Genomic DNA, 22,676 nt, shown 5'->3' with positions numbered 1-22,676 from the left:
TCTGCAGCTTATCTCAACCAATAAAAGACCAAGAGATGGCCTGAGCGTATGACTTCACTCAATTCTTCCTTGAGATGGCTTATGCAGAGCTGCTTTCACTCTCCCTGCAGGATTAGCACCCAGTGTACTCACAACCTGATGGATAAGGTGATATCTGACCATTGCTCTGTGTACTGCCTAAACCAGAGATGCAGCAAGCTGGTCAGGCTGTTGCTGCCAGCTGATGAGGGGGAAATGAAGGGAACATCTGCAGGGAAGAAGAGAAACAAGTGGGTCACCATGCACATCCCACCTCTTCTCACCAGGTGGAAACAGCAAACCTCCGTATCCCCAGGGTTGCCCTTTCTGGGCTGGCCTTGGCTCTGCCACTCACTCCTGTCTTCCTGCCAGGATTTGGCCAGCTCTGCCTTGTCACCTCCACCAGCTGTTTACACTACAGGGAAGTCTGGAGTTGCCTCCTAGCAGGTCAGCCAGGGGCAGCATCACCCAGCCAGCTCCACCCAGGCACGTTCCAAAAGCTGCCTGGCAGACAGACTCTTGCCCTGGAATGAAGCCCGAAGGACACAGGAGCCAATGCAGGGCAGCAAAACACGATTTTCTCAGGCTGCCAAAGTAGAGGAAGCACTTTTTTGATGATCTCTGCACAAAATGGAAATCTTCTGAAACTGATTTTATTCCCCAGATCCCTGCCCCAGTAGGTTCAAGGTGCAAAGGGACAACCTGAAGGGAATACAAACCATAGCTAGGTTGAAGAAAGGCTGGAACATATCAACTGAAGTAACATAGCAATGGCTTCTTAGTGCCCAGAAGGATTTCTGACCAAAACAGAAGAAACACAGGGTAACTTTAAGGGCCTGGAATATCCCATGAGGAGAGGAGCAGCATCCTCCTCTCCTCACTATGGGCTTTTCATTATTCTTCCTCATCAGGCATAGCACTTGCCATGGGGTCCTCCTGAAGCCAGGGCACTGGACAGACTGGACTTCCCATCTGCTGTAGAACCTCTGTTCTTCCTAAAGAACTTTGGGAGGCAACAGACACCTCTGTGAAGGGAGCAAAAGGCACTGCAAAATTTCAGAAAGTTTTACATAACTGTGAAACCATTTCCCAGGAAGCTGTATTTGTGCCATCTTTTTATATTTCAAGCCTGTTCCTGTTCTCTTTTTTTTTTTTTTTTCCCTCAGTAGCAGCAGCAGTGTTCTTAGCCTGGTAAATAATGCATACTGCTCTCGCTGCTATGCAGATAGACAAAGGCAGGTAGTGTATCAAAGAATAAAATTGTACAGCGAATTGCAGTGTAATAGCTGTAATTTAGTGCCCTGTGGGCGATCCGGAGATTCTGAAAGTATCAGAGACCCATGCTCAGTGCTGACTGACAAGGTGACTGGAGATATAGCACAGTGTTTGACCTTTGGATTGTTTCCAACCTAAGCAGAGCCATAAAAAATTCAGGAGTCCATGCTGTCTTCCAGCAAAATGGTTTGTGGGGTGGATAAATAGATGGATTTTGTGTGAACACACACACGGTATATTTATGTGGGTGCACGGAGATAATTAAAGAACCACTGATCAAGACCCAGACTACTTATATAACAGAAATGGCTGGGGAAGCTGGGGGTGTATCAGGGCTGTTTTTTATTGTCTGCTTGCAAAAACGAAAGGAAGTCTTCATTAGGGTGCCAGCTGGATCCCAGCTCAGGAAATCTCAATTGATTTCACATGTAGGCTAGCAGCTAATGATGTGTGCGTGTGTCTGTCTGTCTGATTTCAGCTCTCTGGTCATCTCAGACTTGGGGGCATTTGGATTTCTTGCCAGGTTCCCATTTCTGGAGCATTTGTCTCCACCAATCACCCAGTAAGTCATTTGAGAAAGCAGAAATGATAGCAGGAGAAATAATGTTATTTTCAGACTCCCTACTAGCCTCTTGATCAGAGGCAGTGAGGCGCACGTTCCCTTGGAGCTCAGCAAAGACCTGGAAGGATCTAATCACTCTCTTTCTATCTAAACAAGACAAGAGCATGCAGGGATGCACAGGGCTGTCACCTCCCATTTGCAGACATCTTTGTGTAGGAGCAAACTTCTCTATTCTCCCTTCTCAGGGAGCCCGAAGCACCCCCTGTCCTTGCAAGCCTCTCTCCCATTACCCCAGGGAAAAAGAGAAGCAAAGGGTCAACACATGTTCTCCTAGGAGTACAGGGGCCTGATGACCACCAGGATCATCAAGAGGGGCTTTGAAGCAGGAGGGTGACTGGGAAGGACAGTGCTTAGCATAAATATTAGGCACTCTCTTTTGAGAAACATCTCACTGCCCAGAAAACCACAGGACACACTAGAGGACAAGCCCCTCACTGTCCCTGCAGATAAGGATGGACTCAGTCTGACTGCACAGCAAGGTGCATGGGCCAGGGAATGCATTTACATGGTTGTCCTCTTTCATAACCAACTGACAGCTCTGTTAGGACTGGCCACAGCACTCAGCAGCCTCTCTGCCACATGACACGCCTGCAGAATGTGGGAAGAGGTACAGATTTGGTTTCTCCTGCCTCTGTCAGCAAGACTACAGAATCTTTGAACACTTCACTACTCTAACAGCACCTGGAACCTTGTAGGACAAGCTCCCCATGGGATCTAAATAGAGAATGTGGTGCTTTTGACAAACAGCAGATGTGATTCAGCTTCCTCATGCCTTTTACAGCTCTGTCATCTGAAACTGGAGATCTTCAGGCCCCTGGGACTAGGAGATGAGGGAATGCCACACATAAATCGAGTCAAAAAGTCAAGATGGGAAAAGAAGAGGATTTGCCACCTGCCCATTACCTCCTAACAGACAGGCAAGGAAGTAGAGCAGGTGAGAATGGGGTGACAAAGGCAGGAATGGAGACACTGTGCACCAGATGACTGAGCCAGAAACCAGACACCCACCACAGGACCACAAATGCAGTGTGTGAGCTCTGCATCATGAGGCCCACCCTGCCACCCTAAATCTCTGCTGCCTACTTGCCAAGTAAGTACTTTCTGGTTCCCTGAAGCCTATTCAAGGGTATATATCTCCAAGAAAGGAGGTTTCTTGGCTCAGGTTCTGAACACAGCTGAGGGACCCCAAGTTAAAAAAAACATTGTTATAAAGCCAAGTCACCCAATTTTGAACTGGCGGGGGAGCTCAGGGGGTTCTCCTCAAGAGATTCTTCAAGATCCCTCAAGCATATCAGAAGCAAACTTGTCTTGGGTAACTGTGACGGCCACATTTTCCCTCCCCTGATACTTGGCAAATGTTAGAAGCAGGGCACACTGTTCTACTCAGCCATGCCCTGATTCAGAAATACACAGCTCCCCGTGACCTCCCAGGCAACCCGCAGGATCCTGCACTGCCTCTGCATCACGCTGCCTGTCTCTGTGATGGATGCACCTCTGCTGGCTGCAGAATAAACTCAGGCACAGGGTTGTGGCCCCAATAACACAGCACTTCATAAAGCTGCTTGGGTCTCTCTCTCTATTCTCAGATATTTATAAGGGACCCATCCCCACAATATATCTGACCACTTCACACTCAAACAGATTTTTTTTCTCTTGTAATTGCACTGTTATCCTTGCTCAATAGATAGAAACAAGGCCACACAATTTCTTAGATCCTCAAGATGATGCAGTGTGGTTTGGGGAGGACAGAAATACTTTCATAAAGCACAGAACAAAAATTACTGGGACAGGCCCAAAAGAATGCCTCCAAACTGGTACCTGGCATAAGAACAGGTGGGCTGACGTGCTAGGGTAATGGGCAGAGACCAAAGCAGAAGGGAAGCTCCAATTTCTGTATTCCATTTGGGCAAATCTGTACCTCTGTTTCCAGGTCTGCAGAGTGGGACACATCCACTCAACCCATGGACTCAGATCACATCTCTAAAAGCCATTGCTCCAGTTCTCCTGCTTCCTTCACATTAACACATCACAATTTGGAGTTCAGCTTCATTCAGCATCAAAGCAAGATCTGTGATTACACGCTGTGCCTGGCTCTGTGAAAAGCAGGACTCCATCTGTTCCCACCACAATTACTGCACTGCACGGACAGACGTGATCTTGCATGAGGCACACAACTCCTCAGAGCCCCTCACGTTTGACCGAGCTGTATATGACATGGGCTTTCATCCAAACAGAATCTATTGATGAGGGCAGGCATTAGCCTGAACTACAGAATCCCTTCTTGCTCCAACTCTGCATTTCACTGATGCCAGTTTTGTCTCCAGTAGGTTGTTTTGATTAATTTCATTTAATTAATTCTATCATCTCAAGCTGTTCCCAGAATGTGTGTGAAGCCCATCAAGGTGGAAGCAGAGAACATGATGCACACAAACTGAAGATGCAGTCCATTGGATTCTCAATATTTATCTTCCCGGAGGAAAAAAACATCCCACACTACAGGAGCATCTTTCAAACATCTGAAATCTGACAGTGTTTTTTGTTGCTCTTCTGCTCCCTGGTGGCATTTAATTCTACTGTCTTTGCTGGTAGGGGCAGACATGTCTGCACTGGAATTTTTGTCCCCTGGTTATCATTGCAAAGAGGCTATTTCATCCCTGCTTATAGAGCTTGGGGAGAAGGCAGGGAATTTATATGTTCATCCTGCAGGAGGGAAGTGGGGGAATAATTAAGCTCCATAGCCGAGCTACCTCATGGCTGCTCTCAGCTTGTTGTCTGCCTTGTTTGCATTTAGTTTTTGTTTACCTCAGGAGGTCAATACACAACCTCTGCCTCAGAGAAATCTTCTCATTCCAATGTGTAAGAGTCATCATGTCCCACGGATTCCCTATTCCTGGCTGCCTTCAGCATCATGATGCTTTCCTCCATCTCTTCACAGGTGCAAGTATATAGCTAGAGCCCAGCTCACCCTGCCTGCTCTCAGCTCTGCTTTTCCCTGCAGAAAGGCTTCTCCATCGACACAGCACAGAGATCTCCTTCCTCCTGTGCTCCCAGCAGCCAGCTGCATGTGGTACAGCAAGGCTGGGAGGGGAGAGGAGACACAGCATTGGGCTAGAGCTGGACTCGCACTATGCTGGGGGACACCTGTTCTCAGAAGGATCCTGGAAGGTCCCCTCCTGTCTCATGGCCCATTGAGACATTGCCTAACAAGCTGGGGAAGGATGTACTTGGGACACAAAGGGCTGCTCCCCATGGTATAGCCAAGCATAAGAGGTCAGGTCCCTGATTCAGTGCTAGCCCAGCTACTTCATTGCAGTGAAGATTGAGTCAGATACTGCCTCACATCAATAAAGTGAGACATCTGGCCTCAGCTTCCTCTCAGACTTGTCAGAGGACTGATTCATTTGTCCTTACAAAGCACAGTGAATCTTGCAGATGGAGAATGCAAAAAGAGGTAGGAAGGCAGTAAATCAGGAGTGCCCAGGAACATTGTCCTGGATACAAACTAGCACCAAATGGCTCACATCCATACTATTAAACTCTCTTCACCTCTGAAACCATGACCTCATTGAACAGCCCATTGGAAATGGTCCTCTGCCTATAACTCCCAAATCATACTGGAAATTGTCTGGGACAGTCCAAATGGGAGCAAATAAAATCATGCCAGGGGTGTGCTGACACTTAAATTTGATGATTGAGTTTGTATTCTAGGAACGTTTTCTGATGTTGCTTAATTTACTAGTAAAGACTTAATTACTAGTGAAGACTTAATGTCTGTTCTATTAAATTACCTTCAAAGTCAGCACTGCCCTGATAAAAATCAGCAAGTGCTCCTAAACCTTCCTGAAAACTTTGATTCCTCAGTCATTACTTTCCCATCTCCTCAATAAATGTGGAGGAAAATTATTAAATAATCAATTTGTTATCACTTAAAGATAATCAGGTAATACGAAAAAGCCAGCAGAGAAAAAAACCAAGAACAAATTAATGTAAGCTGTTTAGCTTTCTTTGTCACAGTAGCTGAAATAGTAGAGAGAGCAAGCCCAGCAATGCAGACTATCCTGGTGTGTAGTAAGGCTTTTTGAAACAGTATTTGTCATAGGTAGGCACTCTGAAACTAGTTATCAGTAGTTTGTCATCAGATCAGGAGGACTTACAAAGAACAAATCTATCAACTGGTTTCCCCAGGGACTTGGATAATCAAATAAAGCATGTTTACAAAATGCATAGTTGGACTCTGGAAGATCATGCAAGACAGAAGGCACAAAAGGGAAAAAATATTGTGGCAAAATGGTGGAATAGCTCACATTCAGCCAGCTAAAATTTCATAAAACTGGTGCAAAATACTGAACTGAGAAGGGGAAGAAATTAAATGCACCAATAAAGAAACGGGTAACACCTACCTAGACTTCAGCACTGAGGAAACATTGAGGAGTTACAGGGCTGTGAACCAAATATGAATTGCCAATGTGAAAGTATTGCATTAAAAGACAAATTTCCTTCTTAGTAGGCTGCATTAGTATGGCATACTGCCTATAAGACAAAGGGGATAATTTTTTGCTTTCTCAATACACCCAAGTTAGATAGGATTAGTCTAGGTTTGGATGGGAGAAAGGTAACAAACAGTATGAGGTGCAAAATGCGTAGGATTGAAAGAAGAGGACTGAGTCTAACAGGAAGAAAACAGAAGAGGGCATATGATAATGAACCTCAAATACACAAGGTTGTTAGAAAATGCTGATCAATTGTTCCCCACAGTGTGCTGAGAATAGGTCAACATGCAACAAGCTCAATTAGGTTACAGAGAGGAGACAAACCTTCCCTGCTGCCAGCTAATGAGCAGTGTAACGTGTGCTGAGGAGGTGCCAGCATTCCTGCTGTGTTATGCACAGGTACGGAAAACACCTGCTTGGGTGGCATCAGTGTATCTGATCCTACCTCTGAACACATACTGCAGCGTCTCCTGAATGTTCTTGAAGGCTGACACTTGTGTATTTTTAGTTTCTAACACCACTTTGTCACTCATTTTGGCTGCAAGGATGCAGGAGGGACAGCATAATCAGGGACATTGAGCAGGATCTCACCAGGACCATATCCAGTCTCATTACTGGAGATGTTATTTGGTGCCCACCTGTATGTCATCATATCCTGCACCTTCCTCTCACAGGCTTTCTGTTAGATCATCCCATTCCAGAGCCTACTAAAAACCATTTCATTCTTTTCCTCCCACCTTTGTGGCAGGAGGTGTGTTCCATAATATGACTGCTCTCAAAGCTAAGAACTTTTGATTTCCAGCTTAGATATGCATGTTGACAGTAGCAGCAGCTTGATATGGAGTAGTTCAAATTCGTACTCATGTCCGTGAACATTCTAAAACACAGAAGCTGATGGCATTACATGTGAAAAACTTCCAGATCTGTTCTTCATGTTTCAAGAAGAAAACCACCAAAAATTTGCAGAGGAAAAGGAAGTTTTTCTTTCTTGCATTAGCATGTAGATGACATGAATGACATTACATAGGAAATGAAGACATAACAGGGATGGATGAAGAAAAGGTGTCAGCTGAGGGCAGAACCAGGAGACTCAAGACCAGGTGACAGGCATAATGAGGTTATCAGCTTGATGGATTTAGGAGTGCCAGGAGGAGTAACACATGAATCGAAAACTGCTGCTTGCAATGGTGGGAACGGTGGCTTGCTTGTGAGGGAGGAACCAGTTCCCCTTTTCTGTCTTCCCAAAAGATGTGACAACAAAGGTCACAGTCATCTGCCCGCAAAATGGTGCATGTTTGTCTCTCTGTGGAGAAGTGTATGTGAGAATTGACAGTCCTCCCCTGAATCAATACTCACCTTTGTGAAGGAGAAAATGCTTTCTGTTGAACTAATGGCTATTTCAGCCCATTGTAAACCATAACAGATGGGTTTCTTCAAACCTCTATGCATTTTTAGATTGTATTTACACTCACTAATCAAGTCTTCTGTCTAAGATGGGAAAAAATAACATTCTCCCACTTTTTCATTTTCTCCCTCCCCCTCATGCTGTGCTTCCCCAGGGCTGCTGGCTGGGTCCTACTCAGCTTAACTGCCTCCTGACTAGCTGCTTCTGCTTGGAAAGCAGTTATCTCACAGTGTCTCAGCTTGGAGATGGGAGTTCTGGCTCCTTTGGGTTCAGAAGTATAGACTCAGTTGCATAGAGTCAAGTACCACAGAAAAGGGTACAGCTGTCTCTCATTTTTCTCCAGACACAAAATGAGACTGATGCTGTTACCAACACATGCTATCTCCCACAGTAAAAATTAAGGGGGGGGGGGGGGGGGGGGGGGGGGGTGTTTGAAAGAAAAATGAAACACACTAATTAGGTATCAGTATTATCACTGCTTGTGTGGCACACATCAGCACTTCCACCATTTTAGCAAAATTTCAGTCAGCAGAGGGTATTTAGTCAAAATGAAAATTCAGTCTGTATGTCTAATAATTGGTGCTGCTGCCCAGCCTTCCTTTTTTTGCCAGCAAATAGCAGTGCTGCTCTCTGTCATGTAGCAGCCATGTCCTACCCTGAAAACAGATGCACTTCTGTCAGATGCAGTGGTGTTGCTTTTTTTCTTTTTTTTTTTTTTTTTAATACAAGATTGCAGTGTTTTATAAAAAGCTTTCTTGGTCAGAACAAGTGTTGTCATGCATATGTAACATCATGTTTAGTATCTTGCACTGAACTGGCTGGCATGCACGAAGTGCTATTTCCAGGTAGATCACACAGGCAGCTTTTCCTCAGCCACTTCAGCACAACGCTAGCGTTTGAGTAGGAAGCCACAAGGACAATCTGAGTAAGACAATCACAGAATCAATTAGGTTGGAAAAGAGCTCTGAGTGCAACCTGTGATGCAATACCACCCTGTCAACTAGACCATGACACTGTGTTCCACATCATCTTTTCCTAAACACCTCCAGGGATGGTGGCTTCACCACCTCCCTGGGCAGCCTGCTCCAATGTTTGACAACCCTTACAGTGAAGAAATCCCTCCTGATGTCCGAAAAAATTCTCATTTATTCCAACATGGCACAAAGAAGCCGTTCTGGGTTTGCCTGGTGTTTCCGAAGTTTCCTTTTTCCTGAGTGACCCCAGGCACTACAAGCCCTAGTCTGGAGTGCCCAGGAATGGGCTGGCTCCACTTGCGGGAAAACCAATTGATCACTTCGGATCTGCCCAGACAGCACCCGAGGGAGCCGGGGTCCCTGAGGGGCGCAGAGGCTGGACGAGGCATGACCAAGAAGCCCCACCTCAGCTTCCCAGCCTTCGCGGCCTGCTGGTGCTCCCGCAGCCATCCCTCACCCGCTGCCACTGGAGAGGGCTGAGCAGGATGCGGCTACCAGCGGCACAATGCGGGAGGCGCCGCTCTGACTGCCGCTCGCACTGGGCTGTATCGGAGCCACGCCGAGCGGGCTCGCAGGGCCAGACCCAGGGCCGGGGCAGCGGCTCCATGGACAGGGACAGCAGCAACGAGCCCCCGAACATGGCACCCGCCCAGCCCGGCCCCGCGCGGCTCCGCACCAAGGCGGTGGCGCGCAGGAGGCGCCTGCGCATGCGCGGCGGGCGGGGCCGGACCATGGGCAGGCGGCGAGCGGGGCCAAGCGTGGCCCGGGAGGTGAGGGGGGGGCGCGGCGGCGGCCGGGCTGGCGGGGCTTGGAGCCACGTCCTGACTCCCGCCTTGAGCGGCGGCGTGCGGTGTCCTGGCTCCTGCCGAGCCCTTGAGCCAGTGCCGTGAGGGGCCGTGGGTGTGTGTGTGCCCGTGCGGGTGCTGCGGCGGGCCGTGACCACCCGCCCGTTGTGTGCGTGTGGCGCTGGAAGTCAGCCGTGTGCTGCTGCTGCTGCTTCTTGAGAGGAGCCCGGTGGTAAACCGGCGTGTGAGGGGCCCGTAAATCACAGCGAGGAGAAAGGGGAAAGGCTGGGTTTTAAGAGTATGTCTCCCTTCTAAGGCTGCCTTTTCATTGTGCTTGGATGTTTTATCTCTCTCTCCCTCACTGGAGATTGCACCTGTGCCGTGTGCTCGAGCATGGCTGTTCTTGAACAGATGAGGAGGAGCAGATGACCCACTGTGGTCCCTTCAAATCTTACCCATGCTGTGATACTGTGATCTCCTGGGTGGCAGGAGGGCTGCTGGTAAGCTCTGTTGAAGCTTTGTCTTTCTGTAAACAACCTGAGTTGTGTTAGTTAAGATCTCTCTGAAGCATATGTCTTTCTGGCTCCTGCACTGAACAGTGCTGTGTGGACTAAAGTCAGTTTGAGTTCAGGTCTGTGGGTTTGGATACTGTGGGGACAATAAATCCTGAATGTTCCTCACAAATGGCTGAAACGGGGCGGAATTCATTCAGTGAATCTCACTGGTCACCTCTCTGCCCTGAAGTGTTTTCAGGTGAGCACATGCACAACAGACCAATGTAACCGGAACGGAAAGGCCGGGGAAATAGCAGGGCATGTCATATATGTGTCACCAGCTAGTAACATAAAGGTGTCACAGAATCCGTAGGGCTGGAAAAGACCTCTGGATATCATCTCATCCAACCCCCTTGCCAGGGCAGGGTCACCTAGAGCAGATCACACAGGAATGTGACCAGGTAGATTTTGAATGTCTCCAGAGAGGGAAACCCCACAGCCTGCTGGAGCAGCCTGTTCCTGTGGTCTGTTTCATGTAAAAAGGTTTTTTCCTCACATTGAGGTGGAACTTCCTGTGTTTTAGTTTACAGGCATTGCTCCTCATCCTGTCACTGGGCACCACTGAAAGGAGTTTGGCACCACTCTCTTCACACTCACCTTTAAGATATTTATATGTATTGATGAGATGCCCTTTCATCCTGCTGTGTGGAATGGGAGTTTGGTTTATGATTAGCTGGTGTGTTTCATTGGTTAGGCTTTCATTAGAGAAACACAGTTCTGGGCACTCTAACCCAAATATAACAACCAAAGGGAGTCCAGAGGGCTATGCTGACTGTCCAGGCTTCCTTTGGTGAGCCTACCAGAGAGAATTGAACAGAGGTTGTTCGGGATTTTTTTTGTGGTTGTGGTTTGAGAAGTGGTAGACAAGAAGAGTTGAGATGGTAGGCTCTACCTTACAAAAAGAGAGGCGGCAAAATGGCTCAGCCTGTTAGGGACCTGCTGTTCACAGAATGAAAAGGGACTAATTTTAGCTGCCACAGAAAATTCCTGCAAAGTGTGTGAGGACTTGTGGTAGCTTTAGATTAAGTTTTTCTAGAAGTTTTCAGGATGGAACATACTAGTTTTGAAAGGATTGTAGAACTACTCTTTTTTGTGCGTTACAGGTAAAAATCTCTGTGCAAAGACACTACTACAAGATAAAATTCTTTCCACTTGCAGTGATGAGAACACTACTGAAGAGAGTTTAGGGAAGAAGAAAAAAAATGCCTTTAAGCCAGAGGAAGAGAGGGCTGTGTTTCAGTTTGCATGATAACCAAGATACTTGATTCATAAGTTAAAATTACTCCGTTCAGTATTACCTTCTGAGCTGTTATGATTGTAAAGAAAACTTTTCAAATGAGTCTTAATATGGTGTGATGCATGACTAGCTTTGAAAGGCCTCATCTAGGCAGAGTCATGCTTGTTTAACTGAAGTCATGATGCTAAATGAATGCAATTTTATATATGGACACTTATCAGATTAGCTTGCACTTACAAATTGCAGATGTAATTGATACGATCTGGTTTAAATAGATATAAATGGGTCTCCATAATGTTGTGTTGGTTTAAATTCATGCCACTGCTTTCGTATAGCTCTAGTCTTTTGACAGGCAGCCCTATTGACAATGCTGAGCTGCATGGGACGTGCTCTAGAAAACTCATCAGGAGAATGAGACTGGCAAGACTGGTCCATTTTGTACCAAAATAGTGAAAATGAAATTAACTCAAGAGAGTGACATGGATGACCAAAGATGTGGAGAACTTTATGCAAGAAACTACCAAGCATTCCAGGTCCTTTTAAGCTGGAAAATATGACTGCAGGGGACCCAGTATAGGCCTGTATCCTCTGCATGCTATTTGTAGCTTTAAACAAATAATGTATTAACAGTGTATGTTCAAAGTTAGGGCTGTCAAATGAAACCAGCAGCTGACAAGCTCAGAACAAACAGGAGGGGTTGGTTCTTCCCATAACCTGCTGTGAAACTTCTTGCCAAAGGATATTGTAACCACTAAAAATATACTTGTGGCTCAGGCAACAACTGAAAAAAAAATCAGAGAAGCAGAAAAGTGCATTAAATTAAAGGCATTACCTGGGCAGCAAAATTTCAGGTGTGTGTTTCTATAAAGTGTTGTTACATGTGTTGCTCCTTCTGACAGGGTAATGGCTGATCAGTGTCTGTGAAGGAACACAAAAATAGAGAAAAGACCGACACAGTTCGTGCTCAGTGAAGCTGTTCTTGCAGAAGTTTTTGAAAATCTGGCTCATGTGCTCTGTGGTCATGTCTGTGTGTGGTCCTGCAAAGCTGCTGGTCTGCACTGAGGCAGGATGCACTGATAACGGGATGGTCCCTGCAAAGCTGAAGGAGGAGGTGTAGGCAGTATCCAGCTTTTCCTCCTTTGGCAACAGCCAGGGTTGTTCTGTAGGAGCCATCTTAGGCTTTGCTGGTGGATCATCCTCTGCTGTGAATAGCTCGTCTGGTAAATATTTCCAAGCATGCTGTGGGCGGCATGTCTGTGAAATGATTTTCCAGCGTGCAAAATTATTCCAAGAGCATGGAGAAAATGGAAGTGTGTCCATGAACAGCAAGTTAGCACTTGAATTTAAACAAAATTTGTCTCTGCTGGACTGATTTTAATAATCCAGCCAAATTTGTGGATGCAGGAACCATTAATGGTTCTGTGAAAGAACAGCTCAAGTGTGCTGGCAGGTGACAAGGCATGTAAAGACTGCTCAGGGAAGGGGTTTTTTCTTTGCCCCCACCTCTTCAGTTGGCTTTGATCTGTTTTATGAGGGTCAGAAGATGAAAACCTCATTACCTAATGCTGTTGGATGTCGACGTATGTGTGATATGGCTCTTTGCCAATATCTTAATTAGGGAATTCATAAAAGTGGAGGGTGGATGCCAGTTTTTGAAAAGTGCTTTTAGCCTTTCTGCTGGAAAGAAAGCTTTCATTAATTCGCTACAAAATGTATTAAATGGGATCCAGCTCAATTCTATAAGCAAAGCTGTTTCTTTTTCACTTCTCTCTTTGTCTCTGCCTTTATGTGAGCCATTTTGGGCTCCCTGCCCAAGATGGTCCCAACAAATGGAATTTGTAATAAGCATGTAAGTCAGTTTGGATTGAAATCCATTCCAGGTCTCTCCAGATCATGAGCAAGTATTGCCAGAATTCAGCAAAAATAGCTGAATGCCTTGTCATACCTGTGGAGCAAAGGAGGCATCTGGTCTTAGATCCCTATGTGCATCCAAAGCTGCTGGGACTTGACTTTCTGGAGTGTTTCCTGAGGAGCTTCAGAAGGGCAGCTCTGTGTGCCCAGATCTGCTGCCTGAATATGAAGCCTAGGTTTCCTTCCCCCTTTTTAACTGGAACTACTTAAAGATGTTGCTGTGAATTAAGTCCTGTGTCCCTGCTACCATCTGTGTCAACCCAAGGAGCTGTCATGTGAGTTTTCTGCTTGCTGCATTCCAGCTTTGTCCCAGAGGATCCCCTTCAAGGAAAGGAGAGCTAAAAGGAAGAAAGGTTCATCTTTGCAACTTAGGAGGCACTGTGCTGAGATGGCCACTAAAGAGATAAGGCAGTGTGAAGTGCAAGGGTGGTTCAGCTAAGTGAGCTTGGCTCCTTGTTTTCCTGTGGGCTTCCAGTGTGCCCCAGTATGTACCCCAACTAACCTTACATATTATTTAGTAGAGGGAAAGCTTTCCATCCACATCCATTAGGTGAGCACGTGCTTCTAAGATTGCTCTCCTGAAGGACTAGCTGTAGCAGGGAATTATGGCAAAGCCCTACAGATTTTCTCATGCTACAATTTTACAGACTATGCCCCCCCCAGGAGTTTCCTTAGCAGCCCAGACAGCAATCAGTAGTTCCTAGGTATTACTCTGATTTTTCCCCTGTGTTTATTTTCTTTTTCTGTCTTTCTTTTCTTCTGCAGCGAAGAGTTACTTGGATGGCTGAGTTGCCGAGACGCTCCTGGCTTGCAGGAGCAGATCCTAAATGCCAAGCAAGGCAATGGCATTGGCATATCAGGATAGTGCTCTGCCCATAGTTTGGGTTGGTGTCTGAGGCTTCTTATTCAAATGAGCTGCCTTCAGGAGGCGGATTATATTGTCTTAATTTATAAGTGGGGAAACTGAGGTGTAGTGACTGGATAATATCTGTGGATCCCTACTCTTGTCCTTCCTTATAACCCCTAATAACCCAGGCCAACCAGAAGAAAAGAAGTAGTGAGATTCTGAAAGAAAAGTATTTTGTTCATTCAGCAATCTGTTCCTCCTTCCTTGCTTTTTTTTTTTTTTTTTTCCTTTGGTTATTTTTTATCCCTTGTGCCCCCAGCTCAGCACAGCTGATGGTGCAGTTCTGGGGCATGTGGTTTATTAGCAAATTATTGCTCTCCAGCAGGGGACCCAAACTTGGGTTTTGATTTAAGAGCAGTAAAACCAGTTGAAACTTTAAAGTATTATGTGGAATCTGGAGATTTTTAGTCAGCAGAAAGTGAAAGCACTGACAAAGTTGGGCAGAATATACTCTTGTTAAGTGTCATGAAATGAGGGAAGTATGGGCAGAGAATGTACTAGTGAGAGCAACAGCCAGCTAGGAGGAGAAGGCATGGAGGATAGGATTGGAGTGCACTAGCATGGATAATTTAGTGGTAGGGTTGGCAGCTGACTAAGTAAATCTCTCATTAATTCTTTAATGTATTATTTAGCATTGTTTTTCAATATATTTCCAGAGAAGCCATGGTGCACTGTAATAATTTAACAGGCTAAGGAGGAGCCAGGTAACACATGCTGAAGCATCTTTTCCTATGTGTGCACGTAAGGGTTTCCGGCAGCTAAAGGGAGCAGAAACAGCCATTTGCAAATGGTAGGAACTGGTGAGGGAGATAGTAATTCTTATATTTCACTGGATCAACGCCCTACCTCTGCTGTACCACACTGTGCTATTAAATTAACTTGCTGAGAAGTGTGTTCAGAGCTGGCCTGGGTGAAGTCCTTTCTTGGCCCTGCAGCAGACTGGGGCAGTGCATCATGCTGACTGAATTGTAGTGCATGACAATAAGCAGCTACAGCTAACATTCTTAACTGGCACAGCTGGAAATGCAGGAGGACAGTTATCCTCATCCAGGCAAACCCAAGCATTGCCAAACACAGAAGTGCTTTTCCCTGAGCTTTGGGATCAGGTGATATGCCTTGGTGCTCCCCTTGGGCTCAGAAAGCTGTGCACGTGCTTCTGGGGAGTTAGGCATCTTGAGCACTGGCTTTGAGATTGCCAGGAGTTTGAGATTGCTTTCTGATAAATCAAAGATTTATTTGAGCCTTCTTATATGTCCCCCTCCCCAGCTCTGCTGTGCTCCTTCCAGACTATTTAACTGACTGGTTAAACTTCTTTTCATGGTCTGCTTTATGTCAAGCCTCTTCTCTCCAGTCCTGCTTAGTTATAATGCTTGCCTGCTTTTCCTGAGCAGAAGGTGTGAGATTGTTAATGAGCTCATTAACAGGAGCTGATCAGAACAGAGCTGATCCCAAAGCAGCAATAATTAGGGATCACTACCTTTGATTTTGTTTCCCTTATTACTGTTTATGAGTGTGTTTGTGCTCTAGGCTGCTTCTGAGGCTGGTGTCCAGGCAGCTCCTTCTACCTTTACCCAGGACTGTGCTGCCTCTTAGCGTCTGGTGTGTGAAAGCTCCCACCACAGGGAGGCCGTGCTGCCAGCCTTGGCCTTCCCTGGAGAACCGGGCACAGCAGGAGTGTTGCACTAAGTAGCTCAAAAGAGAGGTCACTGCCACCTTAGTGCACCGAGACCATTTTCTTTCAGGCTAAGTTGTTGTGTTGATATTGTCTGATTAGTCACACTGTTTTCTGGATGGAACCAAGCTTGAAAGACAAAGTTTTCCTTCAGATGTCTATACTGTGGTTGGCAGGCAGAAGAGAGGAATGATTCCCAGAACTGTTGTCCATGGTAGGACTCCCTCCTGGGCAGTCTGTTTGCATACAAGGAAATGAACCCTCCTGTGCCTAGCTGTTGTTACTCCCCCCCACAGGAAGACACAGGGGTGGCTGTTGGGATACTTGATAAGGAGACACAAGGAGATAACCAATGTTTTTCTGCACAAAAACATGTTGCTGCCAGCCCTTGGTACAGGTTGAAGGAGGCAGTGGCGAATGCTGTCTGTACCATACTGTGCAGACTCCTTTGCTGTTGTAGATTTAGTTGGGTAAAAGAGACTGGAATTATCCCTTTGTTCCCTCTTCACCCAACCAGACAGCTGAGGGTGCTTTGTAGATTTTTGCATCCATTCAGTGCTAAAATAAGACCCTGTTCCTCAGGCTTTGGTTTAGGCCAGTGTCTCTCCTTTTATCCTCTACTTGCATAAAGATAGCTAAGATCACACCTTTGCTTGTAGACCCACATGCAAAGAAGCCAGAGCAGGCTGGAACAGGATCAGATCCTAGCAAAAGGGTGCTGGCCAGCCACACCATAGGCAGTGTCAGAGCTGGTTTAGCTGTGTTTGGGGTGAAGATGTTACAGTTGTCTGGGCTAGAATACAGGCTGAGCTGGGAGATGATGAGTTCTCTGTGCTGTGAACTCTACACAGATATGGGGTTCTTCCCTTGATCTGGGGAGAAATAGTAGCTGAGCTGCCACCATCTGAATGGGAATGAATCCTTATAAGCTGGGAGAAGAAATTATGGTGATGGGTGTGGTGTTTTTCAGATTGATGGATTGGAGGAGAAGCTGGCACGCTGCAGACAGAGCATGGAAGAGGTGGACCTTAAGCTGCGCAGGGAGAAGCTCAGCCCTGAAGGAAGGTATTGCTGACCAGCTCCTTACACAGCTGTGTGTGTGCCCTTCAGCTTAGCTGTCATCCTGCTGTAGGACCAAGCAAGGGCTCTTGAAGGGGTGGGAATGTGTGATATCCTCATGACAAGACTCTCTTCCCACAGCTTGGAGCTTTCTTGGAGAACTTGCCTCTGTGAGAAGTGCAGTGATATAGAGAGAGAGCAATATCTTATTAACAGCCTGACTCCAACCTGTGCCACAACCAGACAAGTAGTGCCTGAAACTTGCCAGTTCATTTGCAGGCCTGGCTCCTGGCCTGTTATGAACTGCTCTGAGTCTGGCAAAGGTTTTCTGCACACTGCTGCTCAAGCTTTGCTGAAGCCACCCGGGTTCAATCAGGAAGATGTGCAGCAACTACTACTGAGGGCCATACCAGGCCGGGATCCAGCTGCAAGAGCAGCTGAGGGAAAATATCTGTGCCTATGTTGCTAATATGTCTGGATGTAGGGATGAATTAACGCACTGGCTTTTCTTGGGAATGCTAAGAGGGACAATCCCCCTGAAATCTGTGGCTGCCATAGAGGCAGCAGTTGTTGGCTTCTAGAGCTAGGACTCAAGCAAGGACTTTGGCCTGGATTTTGTAGTAGACATAGGCAGAACCTGCTATTTCTCTTGAGTGTGAAGCAAGAGATTTCAAAGGTCCCAGCTGATTCTCAAATCCCTCTGCTTGAGGACATTTTTTCAGTCACTAGCATCCTACTGCTCTGCTCCAAGCAAAAAAAAGCTGGGAAGCTCAGTCATCGGCCCAGGGAGTGGTCCTGATGATCCTGGTGTTTTCTCTATGGTACTGTCCTGTAGAACCCCATTAGAAATTATCATAGCAATAGTGATGTCTCCATCCCCTGATATTTATCAAGCTTAGTTTAACTTCTTTGTTAAACTCTCCTTTGCACTCCCCCCTTTTCCTTTACTGGAGTTTTATATCCCCATCAATATTTAGACAGGGTCCTGTCTCTTCCTGTCCCTCTTCTCTGTAGCTCCTCGTCTCAACAATCCTTTCCTGGCCTAAATTCTCCTTGTTACTGTCTGTATTCTTTATCTGGGGCTTAAGTGGCCAACAACCAAACCTAGAGCTGTGGTAACTTGACAGGATGTGATATATGATGGTTTCTGACTGAAATAGAGGGCCTAGAGCAAAGAATTATGAAATAAGATTCTAGGGGCCTTCTATGAGTTTTACAGCTTGTATGGAAATAGAGGCAGAACTTCCATTGTCCTATTCCAGACCCTTTGAAAAACCCTGGAGGGGAAGGTACTGTGATCAAAATTATCGATGCAGTGTATAGCACACAAAGAGGAGCTCTGCTTTTCCACTTTGAAGTTCAGTTGTCATGGTTTCTTCATGTTTCTTTCTCAAAGCTTCTTCTTCCCTTGACTCTCTTCACAAGGCAAATTTGTAAGTAGCAGCTCAGTCATGTTGTTAATCTGTCTTCTCACTTCCTCCTGGCTGCTCTCCACCCAGTTTTCTTTTAGAGCCCTTTCCTCTCCTGTTGCTCCTGATGTAGCTTGCTTTCTTGCACTCCCTTACACTTAACTAGCTGTACACATAGATTTGGATCTCTTTCCTCCTACAAGTTGTTCTTGCTGTGCCCTAAGGGGAACAACAAATTCTGTTGCACTTTCTGCCTTCTCTGAACCAGGAGATAATTTGTAAGTGCGTGTTTATTTTTGTGCAGAGTCTGAAAGGACTGACCATGTCCTCACTGCCATAATGGAAACACTGCTGCTTTCAGGAATTTTATTTTGGGTTTATATTTTAATCTGTATATTAATTAATCATCTTGTACAATTTAAGACAAGGGCTGGGTTGGCCTAACTTAGTCTTTTCTGTTATTATGAGTCTTCAGTCTAATGACAGGTTGCTTAACTCATTAGTACTGGGCTTGGATTCAGCTTGTTTCCTTGAGTTCACCAATTTCTGTAAATTGGGTACCTCTGACAAAGGGATCCCAGCTTCAAATGGTGAGAAGAATTACTGTTACAGCACTAAGGCCAATGTGGTGGAGGGGCAGGATCCTCCAGAAAACATATAAGGACACTGCCCCATCTCATAGCTGTTTCAGAACTTCCTGCCTCACCTAGGGGGAACTAGAGTAGGGGAATGACCCAAGAGCCCTTTCTAGCTGTTTGCCTACACTGCTCTCCTGAAAGGAGAGATAGGAAGCAATTTGGGGGAAGGAAAAAATAATCTAAAATGCTGCATCTCTTCTCTTGCACAACTGGGTACTTCTAAACTGTCACACTTCCAACAGGGAGGGGTGAGGGGCTCATCCTCTGAGCAGACATCCCCAGCAGTGGGGACAGTCTCTCTTCTATCATGTAAGCAAAGAAATAGGCTGTGTTCTGCCTCGCAGGTAATGAACTCCTCTTCTCATTACAGAAAGTCACTGGAGAGAGAGCGAAACTTACTAATGACCAAAGCTGACAACTATGGTAAGAGCTTCATTAAAAATGGTCCCTCTGGGCAGGACGGGATCAGTGCTGCAGCTTAGCTTTGTCTTCAAGCTCCTGCCACCTCTGACTTCTGCCTTTGAATTTAGCTTCAACCAAAGGGAGCTAGACTAATGGAAATGTAGTCAGCATATTATAATAGGAGTCTGCATCCTCCTACTTGAGCTGTACTTCCATAGGGAAAAAAATAAGCATCTGCTAATGAAGGGGAGAAAATGTCCCCCTCCACATACCCCAAATTACCAGTCTTTAGATAATCATAGATAACAGATTGGCTCGAGTAGCTTTTAACATCCCTCTCCCCAACCTTTTTTTTTTTTCCTAGTAGAGCCTTGCTAGGCAAGAAGGCAAGTGCTATCAGGAGTGTAGCAAAATATACCTTCCTTGGGGAAGGTTCTTACTGCATCAGTTTATGAGGCCACTCGGCACAAGAGCACAGTGATTCACACTGATGTGCTGCCTGCACTTCCAGAGAACCAGGGTCTTTCCTTGGTGCAAGTCCTGCTGTAGACAGTTAGAATGAAAGTCTCTCTGAGATACCATAGTTGACAGGACTTCATTCCACCAGAGGTGCTGCTTTGTACATCTTCAGGTATTGATCAGTGTGTTACCTGCTTGGCAGCACTCTGCAGCTGTGCAAGCAGCAGAGCTCACAAGGGAAAGAGGCACAAGTATTCTTTTAGGTCTAGAGGGTTGAAAGCTGGGGTATGGCCAGCAAACTTGTAATTATAACTCACGCTAGAGGACTCTTTCCAGAAGAGTAACAGTTACTTTAAACAGACTGAAAGCTGTTCCCTAAGGGCCTACCGCCAGAGATAGCAGAAGACTGAAAATTGCTGCACCATTTTACCAGCCAGCAGTCAGCCATCCCTGGTGGCATCAGCAGAGCAGTCTGACAGCAGCTCAGACAGCAGCAACAGCGTCACCTAATGGTGACATCACTGCTACGGCCTCTGACTAAATCTTTCCTTGTTCCAGCTGATGCACTTTAGGTCATGAACAGCAGCTGCTGACAATGGCATCAGTTTAAGCTGGCACTGCTGTGCATGAAGTTATGTGGCCCTGTTACCTCCTTTGTGGCCTTGCGGATTCAAGCATATTGCTCTGTGCCTGCATGAGAATGCTTGTATTAGGTGAAGAATGGGGCAGAAAGAACAGCTAAAAGTCTCTTTTGATTACCAACACCACTTGGGGAACTGCTGGAGGCTGCTTGTGCAGACTGCAGAGACAGTGAGATATGCAGCCTCTGCAGATGAACTTAGCAACAGAAGCAGTCTGTCTCTGGACAGTCCACACCCAACCTTCCCTGTCACACACTTAGTGCTGTTTGGCCTTGCAGTCTGTAAGGCTGGAGGCCTCACTGCTTGCCTGTACCAACCAGCAAAGTTTTGTGGAACAGAACTAGTAAGAGTGGGGTTCTCATCTTTGGTAAAGGGAACCAAACAGATATGGAGATTGGCAAGACTCCATACTTGAAGTAGCCATTGTCTTCCTCTCTCCGCATCTGTGGTTCTAAGGTTGCTTTCCTTCTCCCTGGTTTACCTATCTCTAAAAAGCTAAAAGCTTCAGAACAGAATAAGAGTGTCCAGGTGCAGACCTTTTCCACACTGATCCTTATGAGGTGTAAGGAAACAGATTCTGCAGCATTCAAAGGTGGCTACAGTTGTATTAAATTTTAGCACTAGAAAGAGCTACCAGGCTGTTACATCTAGAAGACAGAAACAGCTCTCTGCCCTCCTGTCTCCCTCATTCTCTTAGGGAACAAGCAGTTATTCTAATGACACAGTCTGTTCTTAGTAGAGGCCTACAGCAATGTCATTTGCCAACACAAACCAGTCTGGCACTGAAGTATTTCCAAGCAAGCTACCACAAGTGTCAGGATGAGAGCAAATGAAAGGGTTCCTACTAGTTTGGGTAGTTATTTCCCATTCAGCACATCCTGTTTGCAGCTTTGCATACTGCTCCCAAAATTTTTGCCTGTGGCCAAGGTAGCTTTGTGCTTCTAAGAGTTTTGAAAGGAGATGTAGCTGCAATATGAAGACTCTTTATAGGTAAGTCTTTTGTTTGTTTCCCAGAGAAAGAACTGAGTGTGCTTCGTAAGGAAAATCGCAAGAATGCTGCCCTTGCTGTGGCCATGGCATTGCTGATTGCTCTTATTTACGCCTGCTGGACGATGTGATTGCACTCAAGAATTCTCCCTGTTGAACAAATGACTCTTGCAAGGAGCTCTTCCTCCTCTCACCATTGTGCCTCCCCCAAGGGTGAGGATCAGCATTTCAAATTACTGTTTTTGTTTATTGTCTCCAAGCCTCATTGTAGGGAAGATTTTTTTCACTTCAAATGGAGGAGGACAGGAGACAAACCAGAAATCACAGCACACTTGCACTTGGAAATCAGGTCAAGCAGAGCTCAAGGTGGTGCCATCTTAGCCAAAACACAGTCAGGACCATCCAGCCTGATCCAGCCAGGCAATACATTCACCCTTTTGAAGAGGAGCTTTGGGATTGCAGACAGGTGCTTTCTGCCTAGCCCAGGTGGAATACAGACCTTGGCTCCTGTGACACAGTCATAAACTGAAGGGACCAAGCTCTTGATGCAAAGGGTAATCTGTAGGTATTGCAATTCTATATATTCCCAGAGCTGAGCTAAAGATGCTTCCTCCTCCACCCTGACTTCCAGGACCAAAGGAGTCCTACATCCACAAAAGCAGATGGGGTGTAGGTATCTCTGCAAGTAGGGGGCATCCACATTGAGATATGGGTGCTTGGGGTGTGAGATGATCTGCCTGCCTCTCCAGTGCATCAGAGTTTGGTAGCCATTTTGTGCCTTTGAGAATCAGCGTTTGCAAAAGACCATTTACTATCAACCCCCAGAGATGAAAGTGCTTCTGTAGAGCTTTAAATAAAGTAATTTGACCTTTTAATTTCCTGGTTTGTTTATTTGGTTGGTTTTTTCCCCTGTTCTGTCCTGTTTCTCAGCCACTGCTTTATTCTCATCCTACTATTTCCCTACTGGCACACATTGCACTATGGTAAGCATAGACTAGGTTAGGCACTTGAGCCCCTGGTCAGTGAGATCTCAGCAGTGGGTTACTGGTCTGTTGTGGCCTGGAATGTACTTCCTTTGACTGGAACAGGAGTGCCAGAGACCGTCCCCTGTAATGCCCTCTCAATTCCAATGCTCTAAACTTGCCACAAAAACCTTTTAAAAGGACTGCCTTGAAAATTTAATTCTGCTGGCATTTCTCTGTTGCCACACTGACAGACACTGCTGGCCCAA

At 46.1% G+C, this 22,676-nt stretch overlaps 1 protein-coding gene across 2 annotated transcripts; it reads left to right on the top strand.

Annotated features, from left to right (window-relative positions):
* Positions 1-9,452: 9,452 nt before the first annotated feature.
* CCDC167 (coiled-coil domain containing 167) lies at positions 9,453-22,321 on the top strand. 2 transcript variants are annotated; one of them, XM_038131011.1, is made up of 5 exons: positions 9,500-9,554; positions 9,937-10,069; positions 16,821-16,915; positions 19,327-19,379; positions 21,473-22,321. In XM_038131011.1, exons 2-5 carry the CDS (start codon positions 9,995-9,997, stop codon positions 21,574-21,576), a joined length of 327 nt encoding a protein of 108 aa, XP_037986939.1. In that variant the 5' UTR covers positions 9,500-9,554; positions 9,937-9,994; the 3' UTR covers positions 21,577-22,321. The 2 variants fall into 2 exon arrangements, with proteins under 2 accessions (XP_037986938.1, XP_037986939.1); XM_038131010.1 differs by lacking the exon at positions 9,937-10,069 and having other exon boundaries at positions 9,453-9,554.
* Positions 22,322-22,676: the final 355 nt, after the last annotated feature.

The sequence above is a fragment of the Motacilla alba genome, chromosome 3 (genome assembly GCF_015832195.1).
Source record: "Motacilla alba alba isolate MOTALB_02 chromosome 3, Motacilla_alba_V1.0_pri, whole genome shotgun sequence".
Lineage (NCBI taxonomy): Eukaryota > Metazoa > Chordata > Aves > Passeriformes > Motacillidae > Motacilla > Motacilla alba.
Note: the sequence above shows the minus strand (reverse complement) of the source record. Positions and strands in the feature narration are given on the sequence as shown.

Excerpts from the sequence above, each read along its gene's own strand:
- CCDC167 (XM_038131011.1), top strand. The coding sequence starts at position 9,995 with ATGACCCACTGTGGTCCCTTCAAATCTTACCCATGCTGTGATACTGTG. Across the intron at positions 16,916-19,326 it reads AAGCTCAGCCCTGAAGGAAG|AAAGTCACTGGAGAGAGAGC; the intron begins GTATTGCTGACC and ends TTCTCATTACAG. Across the intron at positions 19,380-21,472 it reads GACCAAAGCTGACAACTATG|AGAAAGAACTGAGTGTGCTT; the intron begins GTAAGAGCTTCA and ends TTTGTTTCCCAG.